This window comes from Excalfactoria chinensis, chromosome 5 (genome assembly GCF_039878825.1).
Source record: "Excalfactoria chinensis isolate bCotChi1 chromosome 5, bCotChi1.hap2, whole genome shotgun sequence".
In the NCBI taxonomy this organism is placed as follows: Eukaryota; Metazoa; Chordata; class Aves; order Galliformes; family Phasianidae; genus Excalfactoria; species Excalfactoria chinensis.
The window spans coordinates 48,745,271-48,772,491 of record NC_092829.1 but is presented as its reverse complement, the minus strand read 5'-3'; the positions used below and the strand labels follow the sequence as shown (position 1 = coordinate 48,772,491).

At 45.8% G+C, this 27,221-nt stretch overlaps 1 protein-coding gene across 1 annotated transcript in view; it reads right to left on the bottom strand.

Annotated features, from left to right (window-relative positions):
- HSD17B12 (hydroxysteroid 17-beta dehydrogenase 12) overlaps positions 1 to 23,554 on the bottom strand; it is a 69,821-nt gene extending 46,267 nt beyond the window's left edge. Inside the window, 3 exon segments of the mRNA XM_072338777.1 lie at positions 133 to 179; positions 23,132 to 23,482; positions 23,485 to 23,554. Of these exon segments, the coding sequence (XP_072194878.1) occupies positions 133 to 179; positions 23,132 to 23,482; positions 23,485 to 23,554 (468 nt within the window).
- Positions 23,555 to 27,221: the final 3,667 nt, after the last annotated feature.

The window sequence follows — 27,221 nt, the reverse complement described above, 5'->3', positions numbered from 1 at the left end:
AGCCACCTGAGGGAAGCAACACAAAAGACCTCAATCTCCACACATACATATTAAAACAAGATGAAGGGACAAGGCCTGATGCTTGACATCTTGCCAGGGATCAGGACAGTTCCAAACAATAAGAATTCTTACCTCTTCTGCATAGGCTTTTCCAATTCCATCAGTAGCTCCTGTGACCACTGGGAAAGAAAGATGGATATCCATTAGCTGCTTCACAGAAATAACTGCAATAAGTGTTCATTAGCAGGCTACTGAAGTACTTATTCTAGCCAAGAGACAAAAAGTCTCTGGAATAGGCATACAACTTGAAATTTTATTAATAGTCTCTCAGGAAGCCCCCACTACCCTTTTCATGTACTGAAAGAGTTACGGGCCTTATAGTCGCATCAAGAATCATGTTTAGCATCTCTTCTCACACCAGTTTTCTGGCCTGCTATGCTACTTCCAAAGCAATGTGACTTAAGATGTTTCTAAAAATCATACACTGTACATAGCAAAATAAAAAGCATCCTAAAGCCTGTAAGAATTCAATATTTTATTACATGGACAGAATGTCTCAAAGCAGAAGACACCTGTTTAAGACTCTCCAGGAGTTTTCAGATCCCTGTGACTGCAATGCCTTGCCACCAGCAAGTCTGACTGACCAAAGCAGACAGTTGCATCTAGAGTTTTTTCACCTGTGGGTGGACTGGTATCTGTGTCAAGCCTCAAGTCTTTCTAGGATTCTTTTCCACACGCTGAAAATCACTGAATGACTCAACATGCCATTAGTTTGACAGATTATTCCGGGGCTCACCACACCAGTAGCTGATCATCTCAGTTTACTCACTAAACAGCAACTCCCTCATCCACCATCCGCTTCTCCCAACTACTGATGGAGCAAGCACATTCAGCACCACTTCCTTCTATCAACTATTCACTCCCATCAGCTCCAATTCCTACACCTCAACATTCTTACACTTGCAGCTCACCACTCCTTCATCCACCTCTGCTCTCTTAAGTGGCTACAGAATACACCATACTTATCCAGTTGCCCTCAGACAGATCAGAACAGCTTAGCCCTGAACCGAGGCATGCCTCAAATAACAGGGCTCATTTAACAGTTCAGAAAACTGAACGGGGAGTGCTGGTTCAATTCCCAAGCCCACCCATACCCCAGCACAGCTGAATGAGGTGTGCAACCAGCACTGCATCTAGCAGCAGTTTCCCCCCAGGGCAGCAGAAGGAAACATGTTTGCAGATGGCTTGATTAGTCACTGTGGATCACCCAAAACAGTTGGAATGCAAACAGTAGCCAGTATACTTCTGTTTGAGTAATAACAACTAGGAAATGCTGTAACCATTTCAGTTTCTCTGCCGCTAGCTATAAATAAGTAGACATAATAACAAGTGATGAAGCTGCCAGCAAAGGTCCTATTCCAGCTCAAATGGCAAGTCAACAATGCAATAATAGCCGAGGAATGAGATCCAGTAACATCCCTGACTCAAGCTAGATTTATAGATAACCCTACATGAAGGTATACACTCATACATTTATCCCTTCCCTCATTTCAAAGTTTGTTTGCAAGACATCATAGCTCCAATATGGTGAAGATACACAACTGTACTGCCAGTATGCTAGCACACACTGCACACAGAGGATGTGATGGCTAGTGATCAATTCTACCCGCCGCATTGTTAGCCCCTGTGAAATGTATTCAGAAGGTCATGTGAGTGTGTCACACTGTTTTGCCAATTCCTATTCAACTATAATTAGGTGAGTGTGAGTAAGCTTTGCTATAGATAGAAATCCAAATTTAGAAAGGTAAAGAAGTGGTCCAAACGACAGAAAAAGGCCTCGGAAAAGAAACAAAGAATACATTCACAGGAGCCCACCTGCCTGTAATCCAAGTTGTGTCAACACTACGACACCCATTTAGCCAGACAGCATTATAGCCCTGCAAGACGGTATCATCTCTTCGGTTCTAGAACCATCAGGCTTCAGTTTCAGCATCGCTGATCTTTGGTTTCATACTATGCATTATCACACAGTTCGTTATTTTTTCAACAAAATAATGGAATAAACAAGAGCACAGAAAATATGTACCAGCACCACTCCCTGTTACTCTTAGAGCAATAACCAGGCATAATTTAATTTGACCCAGGCTGAATAACATTTGACTTCAGTGACTCTTTGAAATGAGTTGCTTCTCTCATTCCAGAGTTAATGAGGTGCCTTAAGAATGGCTCCTCCACTGAGCGCTTGTGGACAGTTTCTCTACCTTCTGATTCAAAATTTGTGGACTTAATAGTTTTATTCTCAAATAACAAGTTCAGAATTTCTAAGTATTTTGAGTTTTATGATACCACTAGCTGTTCAGCCTTTAGCAACTGTAGCTGCGAGTGTATGCTCTGTAAGGCAGGGACTAACAAAAGTATCTGCAGCACTTCAAAGGATTAGTACCTAAGAGTGCAGGCACAACAGAAATCCCAGATACTTGTCTTGCTTATTGGATCCACCGTTGAAAGCAATGGAAGAGAGGTGGGGTGAAGGCAACTGGCTGTACAAACATCACTGAAGTCAAGGTTCAACTGTCTTATCCTCCACCATATTTTGGATTATCTGCATCACAAGTGTGATGGGACGGATGATAAAAAGAGGTTTTGTTAACTCTTGCACACTTACAGTTTTCACAGTGATTACATTCACGTCTGTCTTCCGCTCTGAAGCCAAATGCTGCAGCTTTAACTACTCCGGCTACATACACTAGTTTAACTCAGTTTTAACTATCACCTTGACGTGTTGAAGCCAGTTTAACTCCAAGTGTAGATTAATCATTTAAATTCTGTTTCTTCTACAGACTGCCTTCCAGCAAAGTTACAAACAGACTGCAGTTGGCAGAGCTTAAAGAAGGCAAAGCAAGCAGAGTAGGAATTAGTTATTGTCTTCACAAGAAAGCTGCACCAGCTCCTAAGTGTGACTATCCACATTTACTCAGTAGTCAGACGAGCTGTAGTAACTTCCCACTTCAGCCATCTGCGCTTTCCTGAAGAGAAGTGAGAAGAATGCCCAGGAAGCTTGTGTGGGAGTCGGCTGAATTAAAGTTGGTCTGAATGGAAGCTGGTAGCATGGCACTCGCTGATTTCAGGCAAAGAAGTCAACACTTGTCTTCCCCTGACAATAACCACCAGTGTACACCACACAAATATAAGTGACCGAAAAATCCCCCAAAGCATTGGATACAGCCTAAGGTATAAATGGGCAAAGAACTTCCAGCATGGTATCTAGGCCCCCAAACAAAAAACACTGTGGTATTCAAGTGTTTATCTTCAAAATGAAAACTTCTTCTCCCAAGCTCTGTAGCTGAATATACCTACACAACAACACATTTTCATGGTGCAACTGAGTAATAATAGTTCCAATTCTGAAGTCAGGTATGTTTAACACAGTGGTAACCAGACAATCCAAATGTTTCCTGTCAAGAGGATCTACTGAGCTTTAATCTCCGCTCTCATTCTCCTAACACTACAGCCACTGGCACTCAAAATCACAGATCTACATGCCTATCTTCCATCAGTATCTGTATTCTGCAGAACTGGGGGTCAGGGAGAAAACACACGCAAGCACTACGTAGAAAAGCAGCAAATACATTTTGTCTATTACTTGGCAGCTCTGTATTTTACACTGTTTCCTTCAGTGGCAGCCGGAGCACTGATGGGAAACACATGCAAATATATGGCTGGTCTCACTGGAACTTGAAGTGAATTTGCACAACGAACACGGACATATTTCTGTATGTGATGTATTGACATCAAGCCTCCTACTTCATCAGAACAAATAAGTGAAAGAGATTACTTTAGCTATCAACTCCAGCTCCAAGCAATCAGACACTATTCATTTAATAGCTATTATCCACATAAGAGTGGATCCACACCACCCAACGAAGCATACAACGAGTTTATGTCATTTGATCTTTGACTGCAGGAAATGCCACAGGAAGAGTATAAAAAATGATCAGGAGGATCTTAGGTCTTAGCTCTTTTCAAGAGTAGAAGGTGTTCTGACACGTTACAGCAGAAAGTGCAGCAGTTCCACCAAACCACAGCCTTGAGAGGAGAAGAAAGCCTTTCTAAACTTAACCTTACTGTTCCCTAACAGGTATCAGTGTATTTTGGAGCACTGGTTGCCATGTTGAGCACACTACAAATTATTCTATAAAATCATAGGTATTTCACTACAGAATCTGATAAGCAACTGAAAGTCCCAAAACACAGTATTAAATATACTATGGTAAGTACAGAACAGATTTGAGACCTCTCAGTTACCACTGCATGTATACTAACAAATCAATGGCACAAGAACTCAGATTATCAGTTCCCATTTTCAGTTGCAGCATTATCCTTACCACTTACCATTTGTGTAAATCAGAATCTCTGCTTTAGGTCAGTAAAGCAGCTCTTCCCAAAAGGCTGCGACATATCTTTGCTTCTTGCATGGTAAAAACATCATAACCTCCACTATGAGTTTGCTCACATATCTTTGAGCTCTTACAAGAATATCTTAAATTTAGGACAAAGACACATAGGAATCCACCATAGCTGCCCCTACCAGACTAGCTGTCAATAGATGCAGTTCATTCTATAACCCTTACCACCACCAAACCACTTTGCTTCACAATGCTTAGCACAGCCCATTTCACAGCTCATCCCATGCACTCCACACACAATTCATAAACACCTGAGTCACCTCCTAGGTGGTGCCAAATTCAAGGCAACCCATGACAAAGACAGCAAAGATGAATGACCTCAGCAGTCAGTAACATGCCTGGTATTGCACTGAAAGGGAAGAACTTCTGTTGTCGTAAGCCACGGACCAAGTCTACAAAACACACTGTTTAAGCAGTCAGCGACTTCAGTACACAAGATGATGAATATGCCCAGTGGTACACAGCTTCAGGGACTAAAAACCAGACTTTCCTCAGAAGGCCTACAAAGGGTCACCCATACGTGAATGCTGCCAGCAGCACCTACATCCCCCGGAAACCCCATGGCTCAAGATAAGGCATCAGTGCAGGCAATGAACCTATGCTCAAATGGCTTTTTTTGTTTGCAACAGGCAGCAGTTATTGCTTTCCCAAGGAAGAGGTGATCTAGTGAACACGTACCTCCTCTCAAGAGGCACGCTAGGTAAGCATTATCTGCTCTTACAAAGGTGACTGCAGTCCCACAGGTGAGAAAAAGTATGACCATGGCAGTACAGTCATTGAAGGAAGTGAATATTTGAGGTCCTGAAAGAACATTTTTGCTTGCTCCTTATCCAGCAAGGATATCTTAAAAACAAAAGTAGAGAATGGTGCAGTAGGGCATAAGGCAGGCATGCAGAAATCCTGCCTCACAACATGAGCAAGGAGCAGCATTTATACAGGGAGAGTGAGCAGCAGCAAGCGCAGAGAATCTGACTGCAGCTCTGCAGAGCAATCACGCTGAAACAAGATTAGAGATTCGTGACTCCCCAACTCAAGGTTAGACAACAGAGAAGACAAAGCTTAGAGATCTAGCCTGCAAAAACACAGCTCCTACAGCAAAATACTCTTTCAGAGATGCTTAATGGAGATAAAGCATGGAATGCTGTATCCATACTGCTGCTAGCAAACAGCACCAAGCACACTCTTTGCACTAATGACAGTTAGTTAGTTAGTGTTCTCTACTAGCCTCTCAGAACTACAAATTCATTTCAGTTTAGTCATTTTCCTGTTTTCGTTAAGAAAAGCATGAGTTTTAAGGGAGCCCTTCAAAGTACTGCAGATGCACTCAAGGAGGGCTGAAGCCACTAACCACGTTATTCCTTCCAGGGAGATGTGAGTCCTGCAGTTTGGGTCTAACTGTCCTCTTCTTGCCAACAAACTAAGCCAACAACCCAATCTTCAGGAGAGCAGCACAGCCACCACCTCTGCCCAACGAAAGATGGACAAATTTGTTGTCAAAATGGCACTGCAGAGGGAGTTTCCCAGACATTTCTCCACTCACACAGGAGAGCAGTCCCGGTCCTGCAGGACAGACTCCAAAGAACATCAGGTTCTTTCTTCACTGCAAACATCCTCCTGTAGCAGAAACACCATAAGGAATAAACCGGGAAGCTATGTGGCTTTTTTAAGCAGTACAGTTTGAAGAAACTTCCTAGCATAGCTAACCTTAGCATAGGTTTGAAGTACACTGCATAAATAACTAAAGACTCGAGATTCTTCTGCTACGAAACGCAGAGGCTATATTAAGAATATGACAGCTCCTGGGGAAAACAAAAGCTGGCAAGAGGAGAAGAGACTATCCCTGCTTGGCATCAAGCAGTGCTTCATCTATTACAGATTTATATAAATCACTGGCAATTGACCAATACCAAGCTTCTAGATTATCTCCAGCCAACAAAAGTACTTTAGTCTGTGCTGGTTAAAAATATTCTACTTTTTGTCCTCAACTTGCTAGGAACGGCTATTTTTAGCAAGAGTCCAATCAACCTTATCAAAATCAAGCATCAAAAATAGACCAGAGAAACACTGGAAGCAAATCCTATTTTTAGCCACTCTGTCTATTCCCTGCCGTTACCCACTGAGTCCTGACTGCACAGACCATGCACGAGTGCTCAGTTATTCTAGGCAGATCCTCGTCGTGACCCTTTTTTTCCCTGAACACCTGAATGCAGAAAACACTCGATTGATTAAAGATTAATACAGCCGCAAACCGTGACAGCTGCCTTTCGTCTGAGTGCTTTTGGGGAGGGGGAGAATATGGGATGACAGAGAGCTTGCATCAGTATTCCTCCTGGGGATCTATTACATGGAAAGAAAATTGCTATTTCAATTCCCTTTTGTTGCTAAAAATAGCAGCCCCAATTGATTCGAGCAAACAGGGCACCGGCTTAGCAATGCCAAATTTAGAAACCACTGAAGTCCCAAAGAGTGAACACTAACGCAGTCTAACACATGCCAGCTCATATTTAACAAAGAACAAAGAAGATAAGCATGCCGGCTGCAAGTTAATAAGACGGCAGCAACTCCCTGCATTTTTATTAAATAAAAACAGAAAACTTGGTGCAGGAATTACACAAACTTCAATTCCATACCCAATTTAATTTGCTGAAATAGAAATCCTCATCATAAAGATCATCTGTATCTAATCTGAAATCATCCAAATTCTGGATATTTTTTTCACATGAAGGCTTTTTTTTTTTCCTGTACAAAGCAACTAAAGCCTAATGGTCAGGTTCTGAAAAGACAGGCTACAGCAAGAGGTTCAATTCCCAGAACCACACACTTACTTGGTAACAGCTTGTGTCTAAGAGCTAGGATTGTGGGTAGAAAAATATTCTATAAATATCACACCACTGACAAGTTTCCATTTCATCTAGAACTACAGCAAGAAAGGTTTGGGGGCAGTGCACTCCTCAGTTTTCTTGAGACTCAAGAGCTAGAAGCAATCTAGAAATCTCAACAAGAACACAGAGCAGTTCAGGAAAGCTCCCCACTGCTCCTGTAAAACACCTCCAAGTGCCCCTTATCATCCACACTGCCCTCAAACCTCCACCATGGGGCCCACTGCCTGGGGCTGTGCAATGGGGACAGGGCACTCCATCATCTTCTCTCCTGCCTACAGAACTCTCATGGCACCCTGTCACAGATTTAGGAACCATGTTGCTTTCAAGGCTAGCAAGCAAGGACCTTGGAAGTGCAATGAAGAGTATGCCAGGAATGCCCTGAACTTCAGCTCCGCAACAGCAAGGGAACTGTCCAGGGTACCTGACCAGGGCTGGTCAAGACAAGCATATGCTACTGCAAGGTCTACCGTGCATCATTAGCATTAGGCAAAAACAAGTTCTCATTTGCTCTCCATTGAGAAATATGTGACAGATGCTCGCTGTCACACTAAGCATGACTGCACCATGAAAGCACACATAGGGAGGCTGGTTGGTCTTCCTGCCTCTAGTAGAGGATGAATGTAGTGAAGTTTTGAAGAACGGATAGCTCAGGACTGGCACCAGCTGAAGGCTTTTGCGTGTTTGCTTGGAAATAAGCATAGATGGATTGGACTCAAAGCTCTGCAAGTTCTCAGAATAATCAAGAGCACAGAAAATAGCAGAGACTAGGATCAAATGCAACACACGATCCATTTTTAATCAAAAGGCAATCTGTGCCAAGCTTCAAGAAAGTGTCATCAGTTTAGACAAGAATAATGCTCCAAACTCATGGGGCAAAAGAACATCATTTTACGTTATGACTATAGGAAACTACTAGTGTGAAGGTGACTGAGACGGAACATAACAATCTTAGAATTTTGTCAGGAACTTGGCAGGGAGGTGTCTAAAAACAAAAACAAAAGTAATACACCATGATTTTAAAACAAATTACTTAAGTGGGCAACTCAGTGACTAATCACAGCATAGATCTTGTTCAGTGTCATTATTACTGACCAGTGTGTTTTAGGAAATTTGCAGGCAACCTAACCACTGAAAAAGGATCATAGCATCCCATCACATAGATGACTTCATAGACCTAAGTAATAAAAACATAATGCCACCAGATACTGCCCAGTGACATGTCAGTACCAGATGCCAAGCCATGCTCTTGAGACTAATTTTGCTTGGAGTTGAGGTGACAAATCTAAGTGATGGTAGAGAGATAACTGAGGTGCAATGGCTGAACATAAAATGGACTGATGAGGTGTTTTCTATCACAACAGGAAGCAATAATATATTTTAAGTAATTTAAGTGAGAACAGTTTTGAAAAAGGGTTGCTAAGATGATTAAGAGTTACCTGTTTGGGGAGATGAGTTTGAAAGTGTTTTGTTTGCTCTTCATAAGCTCACAAAGTATAATCACCAGAAAACGAAAAGCCCAGATTCACATTGGGAAGAAAATACAAGATGTTCACAAACACACCTGGAAATCAGGAGGTCTCAAAAAAAGAAAAAATCCCAACTTTGAAGACCACAAGTTAAGGAAGCTGAACTGCTGAAGGAGCTCTGAGATACGGACAGCAGTGAAAGGCAAGGTAGACATAGTTCAGGGAACAGATCTAAAAACTTGCAGTAGGAACCTTAGTGGCCAGTTCAATGTACCAAAGGGAAAACGGGAAACAAAACAAGCCTGACTGCAGTTGGTTGATTGTTCTTGAAATGTTATATTAAACCCATGTTTCTAGACTACTTCATGATGTCAAAAGACTGTAGAAAAATACTTTTTCCACCCCATCTCAATGTATATTTAAACTTCCAGAGCATCTCCGCTCCTCCATTCAGAAAAGAGGCTGGCTGCAGCTAGACACACAAGAGACAAATGCACAGTGGCCCTAACAGAACTGAGACTGACTTCTGGAGCCTGATAGCGTGAACAAGATTCAAATCAGGTAGGGGTTGGATCACCAGGGAGAACATTCCCTTCTCTCAAGAACAGTATAACCTGAACAGCTTTCTTGCATTGCAGAATTTCCTAGATCAAAAGCCTTGAAAACAGCCACATTCATATTTCTAACAGGACAATGGCTAGAGCTTTTAAACGCAGAAGACAGGAAGAAAAAAGTTTCCCCCTATCTTCCTGAACTTCTGCATCCATCATACAACTGCCTGTGAGCTGATGACAGAGGGACCTACCCATTCTGCATTTGATCGAGTACAAGAAGACAGTACAAACATTTCCCCCATTCCCTCTCAAAGCCATGAAAAATCCACTGGACCATCCTCAGGAGTCCCTAAAGAAAGGTAAACGTAGCTCCTAGGCTACACGTTGTGAACCCATGGGCTACTGTGAAGAGAGCTTACGAGTAGGAGGGGAACCGACTTTTTGCATGGGCTGACAGTGATAAGACAAAAGGAAATGGCTTTAAACTAAAAGAGGGGAGATCACAGGTTAGCTGTTAGGAAGAAATTCTTTACTCTAGGTGTGGTGAGGCACAGGCTGCCCAAAGTTGCAGGTGCCCCAGCACTGGAGGGGCTCAAAGCCAGGCTGGGCCCTGTGCAGCCTGATCTAGCGGTTGGCAACCCTGGCCATAGCAGGGAGGTTGGGACTGGATGATCTTGAGGTTCTCTCCAACCTAAGCCGTTCTATGATTCTACGTGCAGGAAAGATATTCCACCATTTCAATAAGAGTATGCTGCAGAGGGTGAGAGGTGGAGAGCAGATCCCAGCACCGAGCTCAGCCTGCAGCAGGCAATGCAGAGCTATTGGGTAACTGTTAACACAGCTATAAATCTGCTTCATGGATAGGCACGCACAGAAAAATTTTCACTGAACTGGACTTAGCCAACAGATCACAGCTAGATATAAGAGCCCCCACACAGAAAGCAGAGAAAGCACACTGCTAGGGATGGGATGATGCTACATTTTCCAAAGTGTTCATAACACACACAGCAGAGCAAACCAAAGTTATACCACCACCATTCATTCATGCTGGCAATAACTTAAAGGATGTTACTCAAGCACTTCCATAATCACTGAGGAATACCAACTACAGCAGGGTTAACTACATTCTGCATAGAAAAAAAAACACAGTACCTTTTCCTTCCCTTCAGAATTGATCTGCTAGTTGTAGATTTGATGCTTTCTCTACCAGCTACCGATCACTATGAGAAGGCACTGATCATTTCACTTTCCTTCTGTCCTCTGAATCAAAGTCGTGGACTTTTCATTCAGTTATTAAGCAGGTACATATGGCGTATTAAGAAGTTATAAGGTTGGACACTACTGTGGCAACCCTTTGATTGTCTATCAGAATGTCTTTTCACTAGATGTTTACCGTCAGAAAAATGAATTTAAAATAACTAAATACATTTGAAATACCAAAATTATGCTCCTTTTCCATCTTCAGGATTAAAATCCTCAAATTTCAAATGCAAGTCAGAGTACAAACATCAGTATGTCAGCAACGTCCCAAAAATAAGAAAACTGGGAAGCACAGCACACAGTAAAGAAGTGACGCTGTAGGAGGTGATTGTTTTTTGCTTTCTTTAAGCTTCCAGCTCCTGTGGACCTCCAAGATGCAGAGCTGCTCGGACATTTCATCACCCCCCATCAACCAGGCTGCTGAGCCTGCTATCCAGACCCAAGCCACCCCCTGCAGAACCCCCAGGTCGTCCTCACTGAGCTCTGCAGCCTTCTGGAGTGATCAAAAACTCAGCCACAGCTGCAGCATCCCACTGAACACCTTCATCTCTGTCCAGAAGCAGCCAGATGTGTGCACACAACACTCAGACCAGACATGTCAGAGCACAGCATATGGACAATTAAGTGTTTATTCCGTACACTGTTTCCTCTGGTAAGGTTCTCCAACCTCAGTATCACTACCCTTCAACAGCAATAAAACATTTTAGGTCCAGACCCATATTCTTAATCTCTTACTTACAGAAGTGATTTCAAACTCAGTCAAAGGAGATCAAAATCTGAAATACAAGGGCTACTTCATTTCTGCTGAGATGCTACCTACCACTCTACCTGCTCCCACATGGCCACTTTCCTAGAGCTCACAAACACAGTATGCAAAATGAGAAGGGGAAATTTGATTTTTAGGAACAAACATCATAAATCAGGATAGCTACCTACCTGTGTAGAAGCAAAGACAAGTTTCAACCCTGAGAAATTCATAGTGCTATCTCGTGCAGCAGAAATGTAACTGAAAAAGCCAATCTGTAAGCTACGTTTCAGTTACGCACACAATGGGAAGTGATCATCTAAGCTGTTCCACATGCTATGTGTATCATATGCCCATACACCAAAGATGCATGACTGGACCAAGGAACCACCACAGGAAGGTCTCATTGGATACTGCCTCTAAAATAAGATGGAAATCCAGTCCTTTCCCCCCAGCTACTACAGAAAGCTTACCAACACATGTTTACGTACAGTCTAAGCATACCAAATCCACATTTCCAAGCTAGAAAATACATGACCAGTCACTCTAACCCACTGACTGCTTTCCTATTTGTGACTACCTACCATTAACCAGCATAACACTAAAGCCTGACCTTGCCCCAGCAACTCCCCTTGGGTACCAGTGCTCCCAGGATCTCAGAAGCTTTCGGAACTATGAATAAACCCAAACCTATCAAGACAGAGCTGACTCAGTTCATCAGTTATCAATAAAATCCCGTCACCATTTTCCCTGGTTTCACCCAGTGCTGTCGGTCTCCCAGAACTTGCATTGTGTTGTGTGACCCATAGCCATTCCAGGCAGGTCCCACTAGGCCATGAACAAACTCAGTTTGAACAAACTCCGTTTGACAAACTAATACTTGTCTGCCACTTCCCTATGCGACCATTCCTTCTCAGCACACAGAAGCAGCTGAAAGTCACACAAAGCTCCTGTCCCATGCCGGGGTCCCAAGCTACCAACCGGGAAGGCTCTTCAAGGGCTCAAAAAGAAATTCCTTTAGAATGCTATGGAAGATCCAAGTCCAGCACATAAGGAAGCAGTGGCAGCACACGGCACTTCTGCTTCCACAGAAAATGTGGGCTTTAGGTTTGGGCTCAGTGAGAGCTGCTGCCTAATGTTCCCATAGCCTCCAGCAGGCACCAGATACCTCCTCACATCCCAGACCAGAAGAACTGTGTCCACAGTTGTGTTTTTAGAGTCACCTGATCTATACAACTGTACTGCAAGGAGAACCAGGAAGTTATTTTCTATACCTTTATCATGTGTGTGTATGTATATTCACATACATGACGTTAGATGCATGTAGGGGACATACCTCAGTTGCATCACTGCAGCCACCCCAGTGTGGTTCAGGGTGTACTGAGGGAGGGGGCAGCCAAGGGGATCAGAGAAGCACTGGCCCTGCTTCCCCCTGTCCGCGCCTTTGGCTGCTCTGCACACCAGAGCACTTCACCCATGACAGACAATGAGCAAAGCTGCGTAAGCAGCCAAGTGCAGAAGATGAATGAACCGGGTGACGCTAAAGATCTGTGAATTGAAAAATCCAATGCATGAATTAAAACCCGCAACCCCTCTCCTTTTCCCCCTCAAAAAAGAATCGTGTACAGCAGGACATAAAAGGAGAAGGAAAGAGAGAAAGATGGAGAAAACGTGGTCTGACACATTTATAAAAACTGATGGCCTGTCACCCAGACGCTGATGAATATTTTTTACAGGATAAAAATGGCAACCCAGAGTCTAAAAATAAAACACTGTGCTGCAGACCTGTCTGGTTCAGCAACACCACTGGAATACAAACGCTCTCCCTTGCCGGTACAGCTTGACTGAGATTTCAGAACAAAACACCAGAGAACATAGCTACTATTTTCAGGGAAAAGGATTTGGATTTGTTTTTTTTCATAAGAATTTAGATTAGTTTTACATTTTGCTTGCATTGCATAATTGCAATTAAAAAACCAAACAACAAAACCCAAACAAAAAAACAGTCCTAAATTTCAATGAGGGTGGCAGAGCACTTTGTGCTGCACAAAGCAGCTTCTTCTTCTCTCCTTCCTCAGAAAATTACAGCATAAGAACATATTTACCAGAGCCTTTAGGTTGTAGTTTTAGTAAGCTTAAAAAAATGTATTTTTAGAGTCGTGCTGCAGACAGAACTGTGGACACTGCTACTTTCACACCTACCCCACCCCCGGGGACAGGAAAAGAAAACCTCTTATTTCATTTTGCCACAAAATTTAGACTTAAAATCTGCTTAGCTGAGAAGCAGAAGTGCCCAAACATCATTCACAAGAAGCACTAATTTCTCAAGCCTAGCCACACTGCAGACAAGCGGCCTTATGCAGCATAGATTCTATTTTTGGCAAGTGATGCAATAGCTGCAAGGGCTCTCCCAGAGCCTTTCACTTGAGAGCTCAAGCCATATTAAAATACGTTACAAGAAATATAATAACCCTGCGTTGTCACCTTCCACTCTCTGCACAGGCACATTACACACAGAAATAACCCTTTCCCGAGTCAGACACCCTAAAAAAGAGTCACATTTAATACACGGAGTGAAAAAAAATGTGTGCACATCTCAGCATATACACCTGCCCTGCACTGTGCATGACAAGAAGTTACACAATGCTGTGCAGGGATTTTCTGACCTCTTGATTTTCGGTCGGAACATGAAGCAGCTCGAGTTCCTTGCTGAATTCCAGTGAGGACTTTGAAAAGCCCACAAAGCTAATTCAAAGCCTAATCCTTCCAAAAGATATTTCCATTCTTAGAGATCTTTCAAAACCTTCTCGCGTCTAACTGACAACCGTTAAGACACATTTCTGCTGGGTGACTGTTTCTACAGCTAAAAATTCTCAAAGCGGAAGGAGTTCCAGAAATGCTATGGCCTTTTTCTTAAAAGAATTATTTTTGTACTGAAGTCGAATAAGGATTTTTTCAGCCCTTTGGATTTAGAGACCCTTCAGGTTTCCCCAACAGCCATGGGGGCCTCTGCATAACACATCACACACCCTGGCAGGTTTTGCACCAATCCCTCGTTAATCAAAACTCTACCTGCTCCTTCCCAAAAGTGGAGGTATTCCTGAAGCCAGAGCTACACCAGAAGCTACTTCTGTTTGAATTCTGATATCCAGACGATGTTGTGGGGCTTACCACAAACCTCCTCCCTGCCCAATACATGTGTAGTGACACAGATCCAGGTAGAACTCAGAGTCTGGAGGCTACTTGGGGGAAAGGGAACATGGCTACAGACAAACCTTATTCAGAAGCCATATACAGAACAGGGAGTTAAGTTGTCTTGGAGATCCCAACTGCTCAAAAGTAGAGCAGAAATTGAGGCAAGAAGACACCTAGTGATATTTTATTCATTTTGGCTAGGAGCAACATAAAAACAAACTGCACGCCAAAAAGTTTGCAATTGCTCTAAGGACACTGAGGTAGGAAAATAAGGACTCTGCAGAACAGCACAGACAGTGACAAGGATTGTGCCTCAACCACACAACCTGCTCCAAAGGAGGGAAGTTGGAGCACAAGAACTTCAACAAGCAGAGTCCTTGAACAGCTGTATGGGAGCAGTATCTGGGGAATTTCACATGACCTTGCACGTAGAGATGGGAAACACTCACTAAAGCAGTGAGAGTGCCTGGCAGGAATGCAGACCCGGCAGTACCTGCAGCTTCCAAGCAGGAGGGCTGGTCCACTGCACATCTACTGAACTGTATGCAGCCCACCCAGTGCAGGTGGGACTGAAACTTGTCTGATGACTACAGGTGAGTGTCTATCACCTTAAAGAGGCAACTGAACAAAGGCTTTAGAACACTAGTTAGCCCAGATGGTTTCTTAAAATAGCACATGTTAAGTGATGTCTTCTTGTGAAAGAGATATTGCATCCTCTAGTAAAAAGCAATGCTGCTCTTTCCACCGAGTGGCAAGATCCAACATCTCAGCACCCCATCTCCAGCTTCCAAACACAGAAAGGGGCAAAGGAGATTCCCTGAGCTGCCTGTTGCTACCCAACACCAACACCTGGTACGTGGCTGCTCACTTCCCCCTGCCCAGAAAGGCACCTTCATGCCCTCCTGCTGCCACCAACCACTACAGTAGTGCTCCTGGGAAGAAGGAAGCACTGGCAGATGTCCTGCATTACAGGAGGGGCTGGTGAGCCTCTTTGGTCTATCCCAGTAACAGCTCTCAGCCTGCTGCTACCTCTCCCTCTGAACATGGCTGTTATTTGTGCTAAAAGCAGAGCCCTCTCAGGCACACTGGAAATAGTTGCTTCTGTTGCAGTAGACATAGATGGCTTAAGAGTATTTTTAGGAGATAATGTGCTGTTAAAAAGATGCAATGGCAACCACAGATAAATGCTGATGTCGCTGGCAAGCCTTTATTCAGCTGCCAAGATGTTACAAAGATCAGTCTTAAAAATGTAGAGAAGTAAAACAAGTAGAATCTTAATCTCTTGAATCTTTGGAATAGAAGTTACCTAATGATGATGATGAGCGATCTATTCACACAGATGGCTCATACAAAAACAACAGAGTCTAAAGTTGTTGAAAAGCCATTAAACTTATCTTCTAAAAATACCCTGCCTTCGATTAAAAGCAAGAGGCACTCTGCAATGTTTTGTTTAAAGCCTCTGTTTTACATCTGAGCTTACGCTCTAGGAACCAACGCACAACAGCAGCTTTGTTCCAATTAGAAGTCATCTGATCATCTTGCATTTGTGCACTGCAGTTCTCAAGCAGAAGCTGAAAGAAGCTCAAACCACACCTTTCAGAAAAGTCTTTCTTCTCCGCATTGTATGAAGGATCGCTCAGGTGCTCACCAGCACCCTCTACCCGCAGATTTTCCAGCAGGAACATAGCCGGCTCAATCGAGCTAAAGCTGCCATTCATAAAACGGGGTTGCTTGGAGCTGAAAGACGGAGGCAGAGCAGTACAGACCAACCAGGCGGGAAGGCCAGCCTGCCTTTCTAGCCCTAGAATACGTATATTGCTTTATCTACAGCGCGATTACTGACAACTCTTCCACCTCATACTCTTAATTACATTTGCTTTTATTATTTCAATCCACCACTGGCGGGATGGGTGGGGGAAATTATGTTAAATGACGTTAATATATCCAAATTAATCAATTTAGAAGGTTACTTGATATCTCAACATCAAACATTAGGGGGAGACTTATGCTAAAGCGCTTTAGAAATACTTGAGTGTTTTATTTGGATCGGCTCTGTCTCGCAATAAGTGTTTGTGTTAAAGACTCAAGGAAAAGCTCAGACGACATTCCCTTTTCCTCCCCGTCTCTAAATAAAGAAACAGCCACAGATGCCTTCTATATTTCACTCTGAACCCTTGAAAACTCACAGTATTTTCTTCCCCTGGCAGAAGCCTCCCCAGATTTTCCTGCAGGAGCGAGGCTGCCAGCAAGCCTCCTTAGCTGCTGCAGCTCCCACCGACTCATTCTGGATTACTGTATAAGAGACAATTTCAATCCAAAGCTTACTCACGGTGATTGAAACAAGCTGGGCTACATTAGTACGTCACACTAATATTTCCCTGAACAAATAGTTTATTTTTATATGCTGGCAAAGCAGTGTTTCGTATCAGAGCTTCCACACTTCGCTTTTAACCACAACCAGCAACAGCACAGAACAGAAGGCTCCAGCTGGGGTGAGATCCTGCCACAATTCTGCACAGCTGGCAGCTCAAAAATCCACCTCTTTCTTGGAGAGCCATGGAAGTAAAGTCAAAGTGACTTCCTCAACACAGTTTCACAATGCTGCTGAGTTTGCCACAGCACTGGAGCTCATTTGACCCACAGCAAAGCAGTCTGAGGGTCACAAACAGCTAAAACCAAGCAATTTTCAGCAGGGCAGAATCCTCAGCCAGGGCAGGATAAGGCAAAAATCAGTGCCAGCACAAGGAAGAGAAAAGCTCTCTGTCTACTGTCTCCTCTCCCCATGCCAAGCCGATGAGAAAGGCATGTTGTTAAACCACACACTGGCTTCTTGTGATACCTCACCTACAAGCTGCCATCACACAAGTCAGGCAGTAAGCTGCTCCTGGTGCAAACGAATACAAGCAAGGCCCTCAGAGTTGGCGGAAACAGCCAAAAAAAGGCTAGAGCTGGCAAAAATCAGCAAAGATGAAGAAACAACCCATTGAATGGAGGATCTTCAAGGAGAATCTGGGAACCATTCCAAAGGTGTGGAGTACCAAAAGGTTCAGTGAAGATGCAATGATAGAATGAGCACTACTGAAACAAAAGGCTAATGGAAAGACTTGGTATCAGAACATTTAACATTGCTTTTAACACAGCTGTAACTTCAGCAGAGTGCAGATTCCTTTTTGAGTGCTTGAGACTGGGTTGGATACAGAGGAATATCTGAGAGCAGGAATGAACACCAAGATACGCAATTAACTGTGGTTTTGTTCAGCTACTGACAGGACACACACTTCTTCCAAAAGCTTAGAGACCCTCTGCTGTCCTGGTAGAGACCTGACTCCAGAGCTGCAATGAGCTGAGCCCTGCTATGCAGGCTGAAGGCTGCTGGGGTAGGTGGGAGATACCGCACTAACTTCTTCCCTCAGTAAAATAAGCCTTCGCCCCATTGAGAATATCCCACTCTTCATTCCTCCACCCTCACTCTAGCTCTTCTCCCTTTCTGCTTTATTGACAGTCTCCTAACACATGAAAATCCTTTGAGAAGTCTTTACAGGTAACATCCCAAGAGCTCAGCTCCCCAGACCTGCCCTTGCCCAGTAAGTATGGAGTCCTGCTAGAAACAGAGGCACAGCTTTTCACAGGCACTACCATGACTGATGGAATATATGCTCCCACAACATCTTGACTCACAGTTACACAAGAAGAGACAAATAGAAAGGACATAGGAAAAAAACAGAAACAAAAAAACAAGAAAAACACAACCACCACCAAAACAAATAAAGCAATCAAACCCAAGGTGCATATCATCAACCAGAAGGCAACCATTGCACACAGACTATGCTTCAACCTGAGCCTCAGGGGCATCTCCCTGCCTCTTTGGGACAAGTAACTGTGAGTAATGAAAGTGCTCTGGGAAAGATAAAGCTGGATGGGTGTAGCACGGGCATTAAAATTACACGATCTCAAAGGTCCCTTCCAGCCCAAACCATTCTGTGATCCTATAGAAGCAAAAAAGCACAAGCAGCAAAAGGACAGCACCATTTCCTCAGCCTCTGCTTTTCTGGACACCTCATTTCCAGTTCTACGCAGTGCTACACCAGAGGCTTCCAAACCCCAGACTTCAGGTGTCACTGCTTGTTGCTGAGGGTGCAGAAGTAAGTTGGAAGCTCTGCAAGGAAGCATGCATACAGCTCTTTGTCAGCATGAGCTGTAGTAGGAGCATTTAACTATCCTTCACTGTTGCTAAATAAGGCAAAGCCCACTCATATTCTGATTAAGTTTCCTCAGTGACACTAGATCCTCATTACTGAAAAAATTACACCCAGAATTTCACTTGAAAAATAAAAATGGTATCTCAAAAACCAGCAGAAGGGAAGCGTTCACATCAGGTTAAGCTCTGGAGCTGAAGGAGATGAGCTGGCTGATGCTGCGGGCAGAGGCGGCTGCACACCAGCACAAAGGCTGAGCAGGTGCCAATATGCGAGAGGCAGCAATCTGCAGGAGCTCGTCCACAGGGAGGCAGCAGCTCAGGGATGGGATGGTGTGCTCCTGGTGCTCAGTGCTCGCTCTGCCTCTTCTCCTCCCACAGTCGTGTGCAAGCAGGAGCATTTCACAAGCATTAAGCAATGCCACTAAGCAGACATTTTAAACAGCTGGTAACAGCAAGTGCAAAGCAAAACACCTAAAAGGCAGAACCAGAAAGCAGAGAGGCAACAAAACTGTAGAAAACACGACAGAGTATGCTGTACTCCTTTATACCGCCCAGGAAGCAGAACAGATGTTGGTGCATGAAAGCAGCAGCAGCAGCCCATGTAAAAGATTCCAGCGGCTCTCTGAGGGGCTGGGAGCTGGCCAAGTACCGCAGGCAGTAAAGGATGGAGCCATAGGGTCAGAGAACCCAGCTCTGCCTGACCTCAGTGTGAGCACAGTGCTTGTCCAGCCCTATGGACAGCCACTGGCACATTTAGTGCAGTAACTCCACATAAACACCTTGCACATACCCATACAAGAAAACAGTAGATGCTCCAGCTTGAAAATCTGTCTTGAGCTGTCACTGCCAGGGGTTAAAAGCAAGCTGGTAAATTTTCACATGTTCTCAGCATTACTTTTTGGCTTGACAAGTGCCGTGCTTTATCTCAACTAGGGTAGGAGTGTTTGCACAGGGTCCAGAATCATAAGCATCAAGTAATAATAATAATAATATTGCCACAGATTCAAAGTGCTGAAGATGATAAATCCCTGAGCAAAGACTTCTGCTATAGAATGACAGAACTGAAAACTGCCACAAAGCTCAGCCCACAGCGGCCATGCACTCAGGTGCAGGAAAACCAAGAGTTGTCAGACCCCCTCCTCTCCCACCCTGCAGAGAGCAGCACTAACAGAAGGCTGAATCTCTCCTCATTTCCCCACTACCTACATCCTCTTCCCACGCACAGTACTGGACTGGCTGCTTTCATCTGCAGCAGCGATTTACGATGTGGTCTGTCAACTACCATTGCACAGTGCCAAATGCCTGCAAAGCACGATTGCGCTTGTTTGTGCAATAGCGATTTAAATTTGTCTTCACAGAGCAAAGAAAAACACCCTTCCAGTAACAGAACTTTATTTCATTCAATGCTAAGGAGCTTGAGAAATGCTTGACAGTGCTTGCAAAAGCTGTTCAAAAGGTACCAACGAGTTGGTACCTGATGAGCAATACAGACAGGACTACAGCCAACATCCTCCGCATAGACCACATAGACCTCTTCCATTATCACTAAAATAATCTATCATCTGAGAAATTGCATGCTGGCTGTCCCGATAGCTTCATAAGGATTGGGGTTTCTTTTAGAGTACAGTTTCCAGGGACTACAGGAAGCAAATACCTGTACATGAAATCAAACTCAAACTCCTGACAAGCACAACATCCACCTCGTCACTTTGTCTTCCCATAAGCATCTCGCTGTATTAGAGATGACAATAAGATGATCGTTGAGAACTTTTTAGAGCTAGCTATTAGCCATGCTTCCTCGTCAACTAGAGCTTGGGAATCACCTGGCATGTCTTGGCTCTTGAACCTGACCATTAAGACGCTGGTATCTACTTCACTGCTTGGGTACCCAGTTGCATCTACCTTCCACATCTTCCTTAGTCATCCCCCAGAAGTCACTATTTTCAGATGTCAGACTACGCTTATCAAAGCCCAGTCTATGTTAAGGAGAACCAAGAGCAGGCAGAGCCACTCACCCATCCATGCTGCTGATGAAGGAAGTTACTGCTCAGCAGTTATGCAGGAAAAGAATGGGTCAGTGCTGAGTGTAGGAGTTTTGGCTAAAAGCAAACTACAGAAAGTTGGAGGCAGCCGAGTGCACCATTCTGATTAATGACCTTTTACAGACACTTCTTTATGAAATCTAGAGCAAGTTGCCCACATTTGGTTATTTTTGCACATCAGTGAATAATCTCCAAGAAGCTTAATTAAGGCAAGCTCATCTTTGCAAACATTTGTTGGCCCCAGTACAACTGTACAGCTGTATTCACCACATGAAAAAGCGTCACTGCTATCAGACATTTTGCAATCATGAAATGCCTGCTCGTTATTTTGTACTCATTTGTACTAAAGGCAGTGGGGAAGAAGAGCATGTTGTCCTAAGGAATCGTAAGGCCTGAAAGAAAACCAGGGTTTCAGAACCATAGAATCATTTGAGTGGGAAGGGACCCCTAAAGGCCACCAAACCCAACTGTCCTGCAATGAACAGGGACACTTACAGCTAGATCAGGGTGCTCAGAGCCACACTGAAACAAACCTGGCTTCCAGTTCAATGTCCTCATTATAATCTTTGCCATTTTGAGAGGAAAAAAATGATGAAGTAATTGACACAACCAAGATCCTAGAAGTCTTAGAGCATCAATGATCACTCCAACTTCGAGCGCCAGAGTATTTTGAATGCATAAAACTGATGACTTACATCAATCCAGCTCTGCCTCCAGATCTGCCCAGCTGGAGCAGGGCAGGGTGATGGCCTCATCATGCTGCCTATCCACCAGAATGACTCCCTGGCACCATGCTCCTACTGAGGCTTATTTAGCTAAACTTCCTTCCAAAGAAGGAAGATGCTATTCTTAGCTTCTCCCATCTATTTATGAGACAAATTAAAGCTGTGGAGCAGCTGACCCAGAGTTCAGCATATTCTCACAAGGTGCACCCAGAGATCCCATACTGACACAACATCCACCCAGCCCAGGTCGCTATGGAGAAGCCAAAACCAAGCCAGTGTGAGCTACAGGGGAAGAGGAAAAAAGAAAAGCCTCACACAGACCTTCAAACATACGTATCATAGCAGAGAAATGACCCTTTTGTAACTACGGCTGCTATTTAAAGCAGCACAAACTTCGTTTTCCCTGAGTACAATACTGGCTCACGTAGCTCCTCCTCCTTACATCCCCGCCTCCTAAGCACCAGCAACCAGGCACAGCACACAGCCAATTGTACGTATGCAAGCACAAGTCCGCTCAGAAAACAAAGAACAAACTCATAAATCAGTCCCAAATGCATAGAAGGGAGGGCAGGAAGGGTTGAGTGATCCCCATAGAGCTCCTGAGGGGTGGTGACAGCAGCACAGACTGAGCTGTGCCAGCGTGCCTCTTCTTTCACGCTCAGAGATCAGGATTGTGACAAAGAGAAAGAAAGAGTTTCTGTCAGCAGCCATCAGACGGGTGTATCACTAACAGGGAACGCTCTCATAGGGCTCTGCTGGAAGAGGTGGCTGGGGAACAGTCTGTGGGCTGCAGCATGTAGCTACATGCAATGTGCCTCACAAAGGCGCAGGGCTGTCACAGTGCAATGCCTCACGCAGCAGCCCACGGCAGAGAGATGATCTGGGGGCCCTTCCCAACCTCATTTCTAACCAGGACTCCACTTCCCTATCTAGAAGGAAGGCGTGGGTCTTGGCTAGTTACAGTCAGGCCACAACTTGCCCACACGCCTCCCAGGAGCAGATGCTCACTGCCCGACGCTCATCCGCCTACGGATTCTCCTCGTCTGCTGCAGGGACCACGATAGGGTCGGGCCGAACCCTTTGTGCCCCGCTCCGCCACACCGCTGCGGGCCCACAGCGCCTCAGCACCTGCAGCCCGCCTGCTCGCTCCCCTTTCAGGCAAGAAGAAAGTTTATTCCAGGGCCTTCCTAAGGACTCCGCCTGAGACGCGCCGCTTACAGTTTCTCACACCGCCTGCACAATCCTTACACCAGCCTCCCCAAAGCACGAGTGTTCGCGAGCGGCCTCGGTCCGAGCCGCTGTGCTGCGGCACAGAACTTCATTGCAACTCCTCGTAGTCCCTCAGATGGGGCGTACGGAGATGAGCTGTAAGCAGAGCCCCTTCCAGCTCCGCACACAGCAGCTGCCCCACGCGCTCCAGCCGCGCCGGCTCCTCGCAGCACAACCGGGAGAGTGAGAGGACGCCGGGGCAGTCCCGAGTGCGTCAGCAGCCCTGCCGAGGCCCGGCGCTGCCCCTCGGGGCCACCCGACACCGCCTCCCCCACGCACGGACGGACAGAACGCGGACCCCCCCCCGCCGCCCCGCGGAGAACACTCACCTGCCCATGCGCCCAGCTGGGGCCCCACGGCGCGGCCGCCGCCCAGCACCCAGACGCGCAGCCCGCTCAACAGGCGGAAGGCGCCCAGCACCGTCGCGTACAGGGCGCAAAACGCGCCCACCCAGTAGAGCAGGCCGGCGGCCGGCAGCGCGGCGGGAGCCAGCATGCTGCCTGCGGAGGCGGCCGCGACGGGACTGAACCCTCCCGGCCACCGCCGGCCCGATGCCGCAGCCGCTCCCGCCCCCGCCGCGCCGCCGTTGGCCGAAGGGGCGCTCAATCACGCGGTTACCTGGCAACGCGGCCGGCACCGCCCTCCCTCGGCTCGCGCGGCCGGAAGGGAGGGGGAGGGAGCGCGCGGCCACACGCCCCCGTACTACTTGCGGCCTGCGCCCCACGTGGTCGGCACCGCTGCGCTACCGCCATTGGCCGCTGGAGATAGCCGTCACGCGGCGAGCGCGCTCCGGTTGGCCCTCCGGTCCGAAGACCCCGCGGGATTGGCGGAGAGAGGAACCTCTCCTCCCGCCCCTCTTGACGTCATATGAGCCCATTCATAAAATGCCGTAGCCCCGCCTCGGGCCCGAGCTCGCCCCCAGGCTCTTCCTGCCCCCTCCGTCCGCACTCGGGCTGCCAACGCACGGAAGGGAACGGGGGGGGGGGCAGCGTCTCTCCCCCTATCCGGCCCCGCACCGCGTCTTCCGCGAGACCCCAATGTGCTCCTGTACGGCACGGATCGCGGTGCGGCCCGGGGTGAGGGACGTGGATGGGTAACTGAGCGCAAAGGGAATCAAACACCCAAAGGAAGTGAACGGAAACAAAGGGTGATTCGTTTCGTGGATTTATTAAAGAAATAAAGACGTTTATAAATATATATCAACATAAATAGATGCACAACGATTCTTCCTCTCAAAACCATGTAACCAATAGAAAAGAAAGGGATCCAACGCACAGATTCCATGCAGCCTGCAATGGGAACCAGGGCAAGCCACTGTCCTGCTGCCTGACCTGCAGCTCTATGGCTAAGTTTGGAAACTCACCCTTATCACACAGCACTTACAGCAGGTCTAACAGGAGACAGTTTGTTCCCGGGTTTCCTTCTATCCCACAGCAGACCCCACACACCAAGCTAGTTCTGCTCACTATATCAGCCATAGTGCAAATACTTCATTCTCCCTTTTGGAGTTCGTGAATTTGTAAACCTTACTTAATCTGCACTGGGAATCCTTGGTATTTCTGCAGGCTGTGGGAAAGGAACCGCTTGGTTACAGTAACAGAAAAGAATACAGATCATCTGAGGGAGGTTACAGCATCCCCTCGCTGGGAATAGGGTGCTACTGTACATTGTCAGATAGAGCACAGACAGGCTGTGATTACACTGCATAGTTGTTCTCCTGTTAGCTGTCAAAGTGGTTCTTCAACTGCCTGCAGGACGACACCACGCCGCTCATCGTCACTTCTGTCTTCCAGAGGGCAACACGATGAGGAGACAGGATACAGCAGCAGCATCTGGAAAGAGAAACCACTGTGACTCTGAAAGAGATCTGCTCCCAGTTACAGACAGAACCAGAGCTCAGGTGTGGGTTGGAAGATAATTGGACAGTCGAGGTCACTGTGGAGAATCCCAGCCCATTGGGCAGCACAGTGTAGGCACGAGCTGGAAGAAGGAGGCTGGGCAGCCTGCTGAACAGCTGCATGTCCACATCATGGCTACTGCATTTTCCAGAGGGATGCTGCCAGTGGGTCAGAAATGGGGAAGAAAGTACGTGGGTGCTAAGATTTTCTGGCCTTTGTCAGAGCCTACCACCTTCTATTTTAATATCTATTGCCCACGGCACTGCTACTGTGCTGCCCCTGAGCCCGTGCCTGAACAATCATCTTGTTGTCGGTCACGACAGAACCTGCTCCACTGTTCTCTCGGGGAACCAATAAATTTCTTGACAGAAAAGCACAAATACAGCAAGGCGGCCCTCAAAAAAAAAAGAAATTGTGTTAAAAAATAATACTGGTTATTCAACAGCGTTGCTATTTTTTATGTTGCTCTGCTCAGAGAGAAAGGCAGTCCTCCGAGAGCTCGCAGGCTGCATTTAGACAAGGATGAGTCACAGGCAGAGAGCGGGACTCACTGGAAGGGAAAGAATTAAACAAAGGTCAGGCGAGGGGGTTTGGATCTCTGGCTTAAGGTCATCATACATTCCCAGGAACAGGCATCTCCCTTCTGAGGGTGCACTCAACTCTTCCCCAAGCTCTGCAGCCCCGCTCTCACTTCCCTCATCTGCTGCCGAGCCTGAAGGAGCCTCTAGTCAGCTGAGCTGACGGACATTTTGAACACACTCACACAGCGACATGCACACACGAGTATGAGAATACCTTGCCAAGATGCTTCCCCAGCGTCGCTTATCAGTCCAAGCATGAAGGCAGATCTCTTCAGATGCAATCTTCCTCAGGGTTGCAGTGTTGCAAGCATAAGGCAACCTACAGCTTAGCTACATTGCTCCATCACATGGAAGGGTGGCCCAACTGTGTGGCAGATCACAAGAGAGATAACAAAGTTAGGAAAGCTAAGGGGATAAGTACATGGGTGAGTAAAACAGCAAACAAAAATGAAAACGAGGAGGCTGAGCTATAGACAGGGAGAAATCTAAAGAGGGCAAAAAAAGAGAAATAAATCAGAATGAAGGAAAGATGGCACAGCCAACCATTAGAGGCATTCAATTGTTATTTTCAAGACCTTGCTGCCATGCAAGTACCTCCTAGGCAGCCCCACATCTCAGTGAGATCACACTGCAGCCCCTCACACACGTTCACTGCCTCCTGCCCTGCTCCCCTAGTACTGAGGACCCCTCCCTGCAGACCCCACAGCCAGGATCCCCCGCACTGGCAGGCTGGGCACACACCCAGGTGGCCAGGCAGCGCAGCGCACTAGGGCTGGCATTCACCCCTCGCTCGGCTCTGACTAACCCAGCCCGCAGTGCTCTGCAGGGACACCAAGAACAGGAACGGGGACTGCTGGTTATCCAGGATGTGTCACTTTTCTCTGCCACTGAAAAAGAGGTACAGTCGCTTGTTTTACTAAGTGGCATTCTTGTACCCAGCACTAATTGAATCCCTTTACAAATATGTTTTTCACCTTAGCAAGTCAAGTGCAGATCTCTTCCCCCGTACAGTCATTCTGTTCTTATGACTCTGTTACCATTACTCACACACATTGCAGTGAGGCCAGATTCAGTATGGGGCCCGGCTGTTGCACTGCTGAGCGCTGCACTGTTCCTTTGCCCAAATTCAAAGCTCCAAATTAAGACACCCTGCCTCAGTGTATAACGCAGAAGAGCATATAACAATGGGTTCTGACCAGCCTTGTTAAGTGAAAAACTCTTTACATGAATCATATGGACGGGTCAATAAACATCTCAGGACATTTCACATATGGATCCCAGCTCCAGGTTGAAGCAAGCTATCTTGCTTGGGATTCCCAATCCTAAGACTTTCCTTAGGTACCTCCTCCATCCCTTCTACAAGGCTCATGCAAAAGGAACTCAGAAACTCACTATTCCTTCCCCTTCCTGAAAGCACCTGTACCCACAAACAGGCACAATTTCTGATCTGAACGTTTCTCCAACCTTGCATTTGCACACCTCTGACCATAGTTTCTACTAGAAGGAACCTGTAAAACAAGCCTGAAACACAAATATTTCAAACTAAGTCATCGAGGCTTCTTAGGTTACCACACCGTGCTACAATTGCACCTCTCTTCTTGTTTCTTAAAAGAAATGGAGGCATCATCTGCACGCCCTCATGCTTTAGGGATTAAAGTCCCATATTTCTCAACAACTAATCATGCCAGATAAATGTAGCAATGGAAGCTGAACAGAAACGAAAGCAAGACAGTTGTTTGCATATTAACTAGTCAAGTCTACAGCTGGTTATTTTCACATCACACAGGTGTACACTGATCTTTATGAATAGGTCCACTCCATTTCTCTAAAATAGAATAGGAACCAATATTAACAGCACTATAGCCTTCTACTACTCTATATAGGGAGTTCTGACTTCTTCCCACCCCCTCATAAATTATTACAATGAGATTATTACGGTG